General features: G+C 37.7%; 1 protein-coding gene across 2 annotated transcripts in view; it reads right to left on the bottom strand.

Annotated features, from left to right (window-relative positions):
• The window catches only part of NBAS (NBAS subunit of NRZ tethering complex), a 341606-nt gene that overhangs the window by 21939 nt on the left and 306768 nt on the right, over window positions 1-12899 (bottom strand). For both annotated transcript variants that reach the window (XM_067703666.1, XM_067703667.1), the window contains 2 exons: window positions 5555-5694; window positions 1744-1882 (listed from right to left, as the gene is read on the bottom strand). In XM_067703666.1, coding sequence (XP_067559767.1) covers window positions 1744-1882; window positions 5555-5694 — 279 coding nt within the window. The remainder of the gene's footprint in view (window positions 1-1743; window positions 1883-5554; window positions 5695-12899) is intronic.

The raw sequence follows: 12899 nt of genomic DNA, 5'->3' as shown, positions 1-12899 counted from the left end.
ATGATAATACTGTTCCTTCCTTTGAAACCATTCTGATTCACATTTGCGCAAATTTAGTGATTAATAAAAATAGTACACGACATTTGCAAAGTTCCTTCAATCATGGCATCCTAAGAAAAAGAATCTACATATGTACCCAATTAAAACACAGAAGGTAGCAAAACAAAAATGAAGAAAAGTCACTGTGGCAACAGAGCTCTTGATGATGATCTTTCAAATCATCAAATTGGAACAGAGAAGCGATAATGACCCACTTCAAAATGGGGCTCAATCCAGTACCTTACTCCTCACCCCAAGAGAATGATGGACTCATGAGAGACGGTGAACTAAGTGCTACGGATGAAGAAGTGAAGACACAGCCTCAGGTCACGCTCCTCCCAGGACTGGGGACCTCACAGAACAGTCGGAACAAGAGTCCCCGCTGAGGTCATGTGCTCTAACCCCTTGTTTCAGAGATGAGAAGGTGGAGGTCCAGAGATCCTAAATAATGTCTTCCTAACCTAGATTCAATAGAACTGACGGTAGGACACTTCCGGTGTTTGGTCCTAATCTAACAATGCTTGATCTTAGCTTATGTTAAGGCAGAGATGAAACCCATGTTATTTACTTACCCTGGTGGGGGTAAGACAGTGTGTTGAGTCCCCACTCTCTGCAGTATGCTGAATCCTGCCTTGGGTGAAACAGAGACGCTACAGCCATGGTTCCTACCCTCCAGGTGCTCACAATATAGCAGAGCCGATCACAGGTAGATAAGCATCTGACACAAGCAAATCACAGGCTACTGGAGCAAGGGGAAGTTATCTTTGGTGCTGGTACTTTAAATATTTTATAGAATAATTCTGTCATCCTGGTGGTTGAAGACGTCTTTAAATGGACACAGTATTTTAAATTCAATCAAAAAACACTTAGCCAGTCCTTCATTCAGAAAACAATTCATTCAATTGCATTCATAAAGAGAATATTTTCCTTGAGTGAACAATGAAGATTCAAAGAGTCCTATTTACAATTTTGTTTTCAAGTTTACCTGCTATGTGGTAGAAACTCAAAAACCAATTGATCAGTTTAGTGCCATTATCCAAAGGCTTAAATTTAAGACATGTAAATTGCTCAAACGATACATTGCTGAGGTCAGATCCACAGCAGGGGCTGTAGTTAATACGTGCTTATTTTAGAATGTACAAATTTACATATATATTACACAAATATCTCTGGGACACATATTATAGGATCAAATAGAGAACAAGGTCAACATGGAGGTGGCTGAGTTTTTACCATGTTCACAGAGAATAAATATTGTGGTTATGCAATCTTATTACAATGATGTCAAAAAAGTATGTGAAAATCAGAGTGTCTGGTTACCTGCCGAGGAGTGCTAAGGTAGCTGCTATGTTACCAACTGGCCTGGGTCAGCCAGACAGGACATTTGAGCTACCGTGACCTCTTAGAACAGAAACTTGAGTCAGACATAAAAGGGCACCCAAAAAACCCAGAAAACTGGGTTCTACTCTGGGACTTGTAAAAGGAAAACTGCTTCAGAGCTCCAACAAAGAGAAAATGACCTCAAAGAATCCTTTTAGCCCTGCTTTTCTTCATTTGATCGGTCACAAATTATGGGCTTTACTTTCCCTACCGATAACTTAAGCTAAATGTTCCCCAAGTGCAGTCACTGGTATTGTTTACACCAAAGAGCTGGGAAAAGGAAAGGGATATCCCCCAGGAAAGCCACTTGAAATAGCCACTCACCTCTGCAGGGAGCATCTGTTCGGTGTTATATAAAGAGCGGCAGATTTTCAAAACTTCATTCCCCAGCCCTTCCTTGTTCTCCACCGTACATCTGGTTAGCATCACTGTAGCCAGTCTCACCCACGGATTATTGGTTATGCTGGTTCGAAGGGAGAAAAATGCAAGGCATGGGAAATGACGAAACTTATAACAATTGTGATAAGAAATTTTAAAATAGAAAAGAAATCCCACTTTTTCAAGTAAAATGCTTTTGGCAAATTGCAGTCATAACCTGCATGATGTGTTCCTTCATGTCTATCTTGGAGAAAAGACACCAGCCCACAGAGGGGAAAGAGCTTGCTGTGGTATGGACAAGTGCCCCAGCAGCATGGAGCCAGTGGGTGGACGCCAACCAGTACAGACTGCTTTGAAGCCCAGCAGCTCAGGCTGACATTCCGGCTCCCTGACTGCTTGCGCGAGTCACAGAAGTGACTTCTACACTCTCAGCCTAGTTGTATTGTTCTGGGGACGCCACCCAGCCTTTCTGGGCCTTGGTTCTTCTCACGGCGAAAAGGCAATTTAATGTTTTCCTTGCAGGCTTGCATTGCTTAATGAATGACGTTTGCCATTGTGAAGTATCGCTCTCAATAGCAGGCACATCTTACTAGTTACTTCTCTTATTTCTGAGACATAAAAGCACAAAAGTTTGCCTTTTGTTTCCCTTCTCTGGCAGCCGCTACCTTGACTTCATAAAAACATCACGATTTATATTTCAAGAGACAAGTGAAAGGTACATTCATTCTGGGGTACTGATTTTACTTACAACATTTTAAAATAATTTTACTCTTTATTAAGAGTCTGTTGTCTCATTAGCACAGCACTAGCTTCTAGCCACCGAACACCAAAGGATGGTCCCTCCCTGGAAAGAATTTCATTCCTTGTGCCTGAGAAAAACATCAAGTGCAACAACAAGGGGACTCAGAATACCAGCCTTTGGCAAAGCCTTTGTGTCTCAGCTCAAACTAACAACTTGTGAGGACAACGAATGCTGCTTATTTCAAGGTACAAACAAAGCTCAGGGAGCATCTGGTTGACGGATGAGTCTTCGTACACTAGAGGACTCGCCCTCTGCTTTCCTCTTTAAAGTCTGGATTCAGTTCTCCTGGGGTTTTCCCTAACAGGCCACCTCCCTGAAGCAGAATTGCACAGTGCATCCCAGTGGCTTTTACAACAACTATCAAAACATATTGTCCAGTGTGTACAGGTCAATCCCAAACTCCCTAACTATCCCTTCCCCCTACCCTTCCCCTCTGGTAACCATAAGTTTGTTCTCCAAGTCTGTGAGTCTGTTTCTGTTTTGTATATAAGTTCATCTGCACCATTTCTTTTTAGATTTACACTGCTGTATTTAAAATGGATAACCAACAAGGACCTACTGTATAGCACAGGGAACTCTGCTCAGTATTATGTAACAACCTAAATGGGAAAAGAATTTGGAAAAGGATACATGTATATGTTTAACTGGATCATTTTTCTATATGCCTAAAACTATCACAACATTGTTAATCAACTATACTCCAATATAAAATAAAAAGTTAAAAAAATGTATTTTACACCAGCCAGCTGTGATACACTGGAGGAAAACTACGGATCTTCCCTAGTGCAAATCTATTATGCTTTTCCATACATGTTCTGACAAGGGACTAAAACCAAAACTCCAAAGTTGGTACCAGTAAATTAGTGGTCATGTGGATCAAGCAAAGTTCTTGAAAGTCCAATTTTTGACTTTACCATGTTGATCGGCAACATTCAGTCATCGCCACACTACCCCTCCCTCCCCGCTCCCCACACTCCTCTCCCCTTTTCTGGTTGTTCTGGAAGTGCTGGAGTCATACGTTGGATCATCTGGGGGAAAAAAAGTATTCCCAAGTACTTTTAAGAACCTGTTTTAAGTGTTCCCTCATACGTTCTTCTGTGCTAAAACACCAGTTTGAGCCAGGAAAGAAGCAGAAATGGACTTTATTTGACTTATTATTAAGTCAAATATGTATGTATAACTGGTTATCGCTTAGGTAGAGGAGACACAGCTGGTAAGAGGGTTAAGTGGACTCTGGTAATGCTTGGTTCTGATGCTAATGATTTCATAAAGGAAGTCTGTAAAACACAGGTTACTAGCAACTTACAACTTTCACACAGGACTACAAAAGCAAGAATATATGTTTGAAAATGAGTATCTTTTTGTCTACAAATGCATTAAATGTTTTAAATGCAGGAAGTGTTTTAAGTAAGCCGAGTTTGCTTCTTGTGGGTAAGTGAGTGAGTTGCAATGGTCAGTGTTCCAGAAGTAAAAGGAACTGCAGAACCACAGTTAGCTAATCTACCGGAAGCATCATACTTCCAATTTGAAAAATTCTCTTTAGACTCAGAGATCCATTTTGAGTGTATGAAGAAATCTATAATTCAACTCTCACGATCTTCTAAAAAAGGGAAGCATTACTGACAATGTAATTAGTGGGTCCCACATCTGTTTCCCATCATCATCTCCTAGGAGCTGTTTAGAAACTGAGGCCCAGGCCCCAGTACCGAGAGTTGGACTCGGCGAGCCAAGCATGGGACTCTGTTTTTAACAAGCACCCTCAGGTCCCGGGGCAGCTCTGCCAAGATAATTGGGAACCAAATGGAAATGCTGTTCCAAGGCACTGTCACAAGCGACACCAAAGCTTTTACGATGTGGGAACTTGCACTGCACGGTTTTAGAGTGAAGGTAAGAACCTATGCTCAAGCGCAGATGTCAGCACGCCATCGCTGCCACAGATGCTTGAGATCTAAGAGATGCTTCTTGCCTTTCTGAAAACACTTGGTTAAAAAAACAAACCAAACCAAAATGCCCCCCTCCTTGGTTTGCTTCAGGAATTCCTAACGGTCTCGTCTGAGGGTGAAGGTAAAGGGGCTTGCCCAGATGTTCCTTAGCGCTCCTGAACTGCTCACGGAATCATTTCGAGCAAACATCCTTCTGTGTACATCTGAGGTGTGGAGACATGTACTGGTCTGGGTGCACAAAGTGCTGGCTGACGCGGGAAGAGCAAGGTGAGTCCCGGCCGCCGAGACATTCGCAACAGAAGCGCGGATGCCCTCGTTTTTTGCCAGAGGGGCAGCAGTTCTTGACAGACAGCATATGTGCTCAGAGGAAATCTGGCCACTTCTTCCAAAGGACTCCTTGGCCAGCAGCACAGGGACTGTGTGCCTACCGGGGCAGCTCTAGTGGTGGCTGCAGCCTGACACAGAGGATCAGCACGGGCTGTGGAGGTTCCAGCAGCTGTTGGAACTCTGTCTCCTCTGTCTCAGGGCCAGGTGCTGCCTGAAGCTGTTGAACTTCTGAGCTTCCACGTTCTCATCCGTAAAATTCGGTAACATCACCTTCCCATGTAGCTTTGCTGTGTGACTTGACAGTGTATGTCAACTGCACATAACACTGTGTTCTCAATAAATGGGAATTATCAATTTATTCCCCATGGATTCTCAAGTTAGCATTGTAAGCCGTGTTAAAAGAGCGTCAAAACAGGTCCTGGTGAAAATACTGGCACAAAATTATTTTGCTGACATCCTAAATCAGATGTTATTATCAAGCATTGTCTATTTCTGAATAAAATATTTGGCTTTAGGGGTAAGGAGAAATGGAAAGAAACTGTGATATTTCAAGAAAAACAATTCTAATTTCATCTAAAGGTTTATACTGATTTTATATATTTCTTTCACTGGCTCTTCTGAAGGTAGTGATTTTTTAAACCTAGAGTCTAGACAAATAGAAGTCTACTTTTATGTTAATACTCACGTATATTCCCGTTTCACAGGCGGCCAAGCCTGCAGGAGCAAAACCAGGTGCTGGAACTCGACCTCTCGGTGACTGGCCTCCAGGAGCTCCACAAAGAGCGAGTAGCGCTTCTCTTCATCCTCCGTGTCAGTTACGTCCACCTGGAAGGCGGAACACACACTTGAAACCCACAGCAAAGGCCACGGAATTGCTGTCCGGAAAAATTCAAATTTGATTATTTTGATTAAATGCTCTTTCAGAAACTTTTACAGTGTGTCAAGGGGAAATTCAACAACATCTCCCCCACCCCTACTCCCCCCAAAACCTTCAAAAGCTCTACGTTTTACCCAACTTCAAACATCTATGTTAAAAATTGCTTAGAACGAAGTCACAGGAAGGTTCTTAACATTCTTTAGCAAAATAAATTCAAACAAGTAGACTTCCATAGAACTGGCTTATTGGCATTCAATGTATGTTATGTTAAAATACTGAACTGTTTCATGTGAAATTATAATAGTTCACCATACTCAATGTTAGCCAATGTTTTTAGTTTAAATTATCCTGCATTGCTAATTTTCATTTTAGAATGAGTATCGCTAAATCTTCACATTGTCTAGAAAATTTCTCTAATTTGAAAGTAAAGATTTTACTAAAGTACATTTGACATGGAATTTTTTTTTGCTATAAATCAAAATAAAGTAAAATAACTTTTATTCACATCTCCATTTCTAGTGCAAAAGAAGTCTATCAACTAAAAATACTAATTTTTCCTCTCATTGAATAACCAAATGATACTTCTTTTACATTGAGGCAGTCCTCAAGCAAGTCATATCTCCAACACCTCTGTGAATAAAATGTTTGCTTTTTTTTAAGTTAGAAAGCAGTTTTAAATATAAAAGTAAGCCAAAAGCTGGTTCTCTTGTTTCCTAGCCTCTCCCAACATAGACTCTCTATATTTGGACTCAGATGATGATACTCTGAAAGAATAATGAGAACAGATGGTTACCTATATATTTGCTAAATTGTCTATACTAATGCATGTTTCCAAAACATTTGATTTAACGGTAACCCTGGCTCTGACCCCAGCAGTCACCTGAAAAAGTTATACCATGAATTCTGCATTTTCACAAAAGTTGATACGTACAATGAAATTATTGGCAATTACCATGTGGAGTCTTCCTCACACAGTGACCATTCAGATCCTTCCAAACCTGACTTAAAGCCCCATGTCATTCTTCCACGGAATAAAAACCCAAAAGCTTTTTCTTGTTTTTAAAATAATTTTATAATACAGTAAGTTAGCTGATCCTTCCAACAGTTTTGTATGGAGAACTGCACAGGTATTTTTAACCTCAATCTACAGATGAAGAAACGGGCTTATCTGTCCTGGTAACATGGCTAGCAAGCAGCAGAGCTGATATATAATTATACTCAGATCAGGATGTTCTGAAGCTAGAGGACTCAGTAAGCTAGAGAAGCTCTGAATTATTTAAATTAGTAGTCTAACTGGGAGTTTGGCAATATTTTCTTGCCTATTTATAAAGAAAGGTTTTAAAAAAAACCAAAACCCTCTCAAACTCAAGACATCCATCTGTCATTATCTGACCTCACCACCTTCAATTCCTCTCCAGCCTTGGGGCCTCCCAGGGGCTCTGTGCATTCATCACTCCCGCTTCCACCTGGGGAACTTGGACCTGCTTCCTCTGCCTGGCACATTCTTTCTTCAGATATCTGCATGGCTCATTCTCTCATTTCTTTCAAATCTCTCAAATGTCACTTTTTGAGGGAACACACTGCGTAACTACCCCCCCGCAAAGTAGCATATTCCCCCACCCCTATCTACCTCCCTCACCTTTATTTTCCTTCTTAGCACTTACAAGTACGTGACATATTGCATATTTGTTTGAGAAAACAGAAACTTATTTGTTCACTGGTTTATCCCCACTACGTAAAATAATACCTGATATAGAGTAAATGCACCGTACTTATTTAGTGAATGGATGAAATAATGAATGGATATACAAATGAATGAAGATAATTTATTTATAAAATCTTGTAACGCAGAACTATATTAAATATTCATGGAGTTACCATAAATTTTTGGCTGTTCTTTTTTTATTGGAGATAGATGTAAGGTTTAAAAAAAAGATCCCACCAAAAGGAAATCACTAAAAAAGACCCAGAGGTAGCATGTGTATTGACATTATGTTTCAACCGATGATGCCTTGCGGTTAGCTATGTGATTTCAATAAAGTCCCTTGTTTTGAGTCTCATTTTTCCTCGTCTGAAAATTGGGCTCCCAAAATGCCTGATGTCCCAGGAGTTCTAAGGAGGTGTCTGGAGGTCCGCAGCAGGGTAAATGGCTGCTTTCTTCTTTCTGAGTTATAATCTGAGTTTATTTGTAGAGAAGGTTTTGTGCTTAAAAAAATATTTTTTAAACAACTGAAGGCTCTGTCTCCCAGCAGTGCCAATATTCCAGTTTCTTTAATTAACTGCAGTATAATTAATAACAAGATGATTCTCCCTTACATGAAATGCAGCCATATCATGAAAATGAAGAGATTAGGAAAAAGTGATTCATGTTTTCAATATCATTTAGATTTCTTTCTTTTCAGAAACTATAATAGCTTGTAAATTTTTAGGGCATGAACTGTATCATAAGGGAAGGAAAGAGAAACTAGAAAGTATAAATTAGATCTCTCTCTGTTTGTTTTTATATTAATATACAAATATTAGTTTCCATTTTAAAAAATGTGTTTGCTAATAAGTGTTTTGTACAATGCCCTTCTCACATGTACACAGAATTGTAAGAGTATGGCTTTGTCAGGAAACATTTTCTCCTGAATCCTCACTAATCATTTCAATTATTAGTAACTTATTTTTCAGAGTATTGACACCCGTGTTTAAAATACAAATGTGAAAAATGTAGTAACTTAACACAATTATCCATTTTGTGTATGGACATTTGCATACTCGCTTGTTATCAAAAAGGATGTCAAATTGTTATTACTCAGCTCTTAAGAAAGCAGTTTTAAATTCTATCGCTGTAGCTATGAAAGCTTTACCTTATTTGAGAAGAAAATGGGCCTAAAAATGAACTTGAGCACATGTTTTTTTTTTTTTAACACATGATAAAGAATATACTTTGTTGGACAATCATTATATACTCTGATATACAAGTGTTCATCTAGGACTTGTGTCTACATATTAAAATAACTAAATTTATCAAAACTTAACAAAATAACATAAGCTTATCTTGTTCATCATGTCTATAAGGCTTTAAAAATAAATTCTGGTAACTAAAACTCAAAATGAATTTTTGTATAAAGAAATATAAAAGGTAAACATATACAAGGAACTTCCAGCTTGGACAAAATGGCTTTGACCCATTTTTCCCTACTCCTCTCTGCTAAGCACAACTATAAACTATGAAAATAATGAGACACCAAATGAGAACTCTTAAAGGTAGGAAAAAAGAAAGCAAACTAGTTTGGGACCCTAGGACTTGAGGAACAATGCAGCAGGAGGGTATCTTGTGTTCCTTCACCAACAGAAGGAAGACACTTAGACCCAGTGTTTCCTGACTCCTCACCTAGAAACAGAAGACATCGCAGGTAAGGTCATTTCTCAGAATTCCAGAAGAAAGGGAGAAAGAAAGTGGAGCTGAAAGAGTATTTTAAGAAATAATATCTAACAACTTCTCAAATTTGGTGGAAGACATGAATCTACATGTTCAAGAAGCTGAGCTAACCCCAGAAAGGGTAAGTCCAAAGAAATCCATTCCAAGACACAACCCAATTAAACTCTTGAAAACAAAAGACAAGGGAAAATATCTTGAAAGCGCCCAGAACAACACATTACCTAAGAAAGAACAACAATTTGAATAACGGGATTAATCATCTGAAACGATGGAGGCCAGAAAGAAGTGGCACAATATTCTTCAAGTGTTAAAAGAACTGTCAATTGAAAATTCTATATACAGAAAAACTACCCTTTAGGAAAAAAAGGAAAATAAAAACATTTTCAGATAAGGAAAACTAAAAGAATCTGTTACCAACAGCCCTCATCTTAACAACTAGCTAAAGGAAGCTCTTCAAACAGAAAGGAAATGATAGAAGAAGGAACTTTGGAACATCAGAAGGAAGAACGTAGAATACAAAAAGCAGAAATATGGGTAAATACAATAGACTATTCTTTTTTATATAAATTTTCTAAATTATATTTGATGATTAAAGCAAAGATTATAACACCAACTGATAATCAAGGCAATGATATTTAAAAGCAGAAAGGTAAAGTGGCCCAAACAGAAGTGATAGTTCCACATTATACTCCAAGACAAGGAAGTCCACTCCTACCACTCTTATTTAGCATCATACTAGGAGCTCTAGCCACTGCAACAAGGCAAGAAAAATAAATAAAAGGCATACATATTAGAAAGAAAAAAATAAAGGTCTATTTGCAGATAACATGGTTGTCTACATAGAAAATTCAAGAGATCTACTTAAAAAAAAAAACAAAAAAACCCCTAGTACTAATGAATGAGTCAGCAAAGGCACAGGACAAAATCAACACAGAAAAATCAACCTCATTTCTATATACTAACAATGAACAAGTGAAAACTGACAATAAAAACATAATACCATTTATAATTGCTTCAAAGAAAATTTTAAAATTTACATGTTCAGGATATATATCCTAAAAAAATATAAAATGCTGATGAAAGAAATCAATAAATAAAGAGATACAGTGTGTTCATGGATGGAAAGACTCAACCTAGTAAAGATGTCAATTCTCTCTAAACTGATCTACAGGTTTAATACAATGTCTATCAAAATCCCAGAACGGTTTTTTGTAGATTTAGACAAGCTTTTATAAAATGTAAATGGAAAGACATTCCCTAGAATAGCTAAAACTATCTTGACAAAGAAGAATAAGGCGGGAGGAATACCTCTACTTGATATTGAGATTTATTATTTAGCTACAGTAAGAAAGATAAGTGGTATTGGTAGAACGATAGAGACAAAGATCAAAAGAACAGAATAGAGAACCCAGCAGCAAATATACCCAACTTATTTTTGACCAAGGGCATAAGCATTTCATTGGAGGCCAGATAGTGTTTTCAACAAATGGTGCTGGAGGAAATGGATATCCCTAGGCAAAAAAGGGAAATAAACCTCAACCCAAACCTTACACTTAATGCAAAAATTATTCAAAGTTGATAAGAGATTTAAATGTATTAAATGTTAAATGTAAAACTATAAATCTTTAGGAAAAAAAACATAAGAGAAAACCGTGAAGATCCAGGGATAAGCAAAGTGCCTCTGCTCACAAGACTTGGAGAAATGTGAGAAATCCATGGAGAATTGTCTCTCAGCAGTTTTTTGAGACGTTTACAACCCATCCTGCTGGGAAAGAGTCCAAGACTAGTCTATCTTAATGCCAAACTCTGTTCTTTAGAAAAGAGTATTAAGTGAAGGTTCCTAAACATGGTTTTCTAGATGACCAAAGAGTTAATACTTCTTCTTTTGAAGAGTAATATTTACTGTAAAATTTATTTAAGAAAATGATGACACACTAAGTTTAAAAAGGTACGTCTTTTGGGCTTCCCTGGTGGGGCAGTGGTTGAGAGTCCGCCTGCCGATGCAGGGGACACGGGTTCGTGCCCCGGTCTGGGAAGATCCCACATGCCGCGGAGTGGCTGGGCCCGTGAGCCATGGCCACCTAGCCTGCGCATCCGGAGCCTGTGCTCCGCAATGGGAGAGGCCACAACAGTGAGAGGCCCGCGTACCGGAAAAAAAAAAAAAAAAAAAAAAAAGGTACGTCTTTATAATTACACCCATATATACTAAGCCCCTATACCAGTGACTTGAGTTATTTTCACATATACTATGTATTCTTCTATCATTGATTTCAGCCCTTATAATAAGTTCCACTTATTACTTCTAGTCATTTTCAGTATTTTTCTTGGGTTTTCCAGAAATTAGGATGATACAATCTATAATAATGGTAATTTTGACTTTTTAAAAAGTTATAGCTCCTACTTCTGTTTCTTGTCTTGCTACATTGACTAGGATGCTGAAAAATAATAATGATATTGGGCATTCTTGTTTTGGTTTTAATTTTAGTGAAAATGCCTTCAAATTTTTAGTGTTAAAAAAGTCAGCTATAATTAAAATCCTAGTGATCAGCAGGGAACATGAAGCACAGCAAATGATCAATACACATTTTTTGGTAAAAAATATAATAAAAATATTGATGTTATCTACATACTTTCTATAAGATGGTTTTGTCCCAATATATTTTCATATCACAACTAGTAATAGTGCTCATTAATGGTAAAAAAAATTTAAACAACTTTCAGTTGAAGAAAATCACTATGTCATAAATCTGACAAATTATCTAAAAAAAAAATTTAGGAAGAGAAGTATTGCTCTGAGACAATAAAAGTTAAAGCAAACACATCTCAGAGGCTTACAGAGGTTGTGAGAGCATGTGATTTATATTAATATCATGGGAACTAAAATTCCCTAAAATACCCCAAAACAAGGCACCTGGCTGAGCATGAACGTGGACCTATGAAAGAATCAGATTCTCTCTTTTCTGAGAAGTACTGCAGTCCGTATTGAAATATATATTCCCAGTATCTAAATATATTTCATAGAAGTATAAGAGGTACAGAGAAATGACTTCAGTGTCCAAACAGAATATGAAATGACTATAGAATGTATTTTAAAGGAGAGGAAAAACTAACTGTAGGTGGCTATCAAATGCTCCAACATACTTCATAAGGACTTCATAGCATACTTCATAACACACTACCATAAAGAGACTCTAAAATAAATAATAAAGGGCAATTCAATTAAATGTGCAGCTTTTAAAACAGTGTTGGTAAAGTCAAAGCAATACAGAAAAATGTTTATTTTGGAGACATTACTGGACCTTTCTGAGGCTTAATTTCCTCTTTTGTAAGATGAAGATCCTTCATATTTATATCACGGTTGTGAACATTAAATAAGAGGATACAAATAAGATAGCCAGCAAGAGGCTGGCACATGGTAGGCACACAATAAATGATGGGTATTATTTATATTATCATTTATATAATATGCTAGATATAAAAAAACAGAAAGCTGGATGTGTGCCACGATTTCTTCTAACAAGAATTACGCCTATAGATTAGGCAGGACAGAAAAAGAATACAAAGAAACATGGCTATTTTAGGATAATGGAATCATGGGCTAACTTTTATCTCTTTTTAAAGTCTCATTTATTTGTGCAACAATTAGAGTATTTGAAATGACTCTTAAGCATGCCTTCCAAAGAGCAGTAAAAATAAAATTGAGAGAAATTGCTATCTTTTTTTCTT

This window comes from Pseudorca crassidens, chromosome 14, assembly GCF_039906515.1.
Source record: "Pseudorca crassidens isolate mPseCra1 chromosome 14, mPseCra1.hap1, whole genome shotgun sequence".
NCBI classification, from domain to species: Eukaryota; Metazoa; Chordata; class Mammalia; order Artiodactyla; family Delphinidae; genus Pseudorca; species Pseudorca crassidens.
The sequence above is the reverse complement of the archived record's forward strand: the minus strand, read 5'-3'. Positions and strand labels throughout refer to the sequence as shown.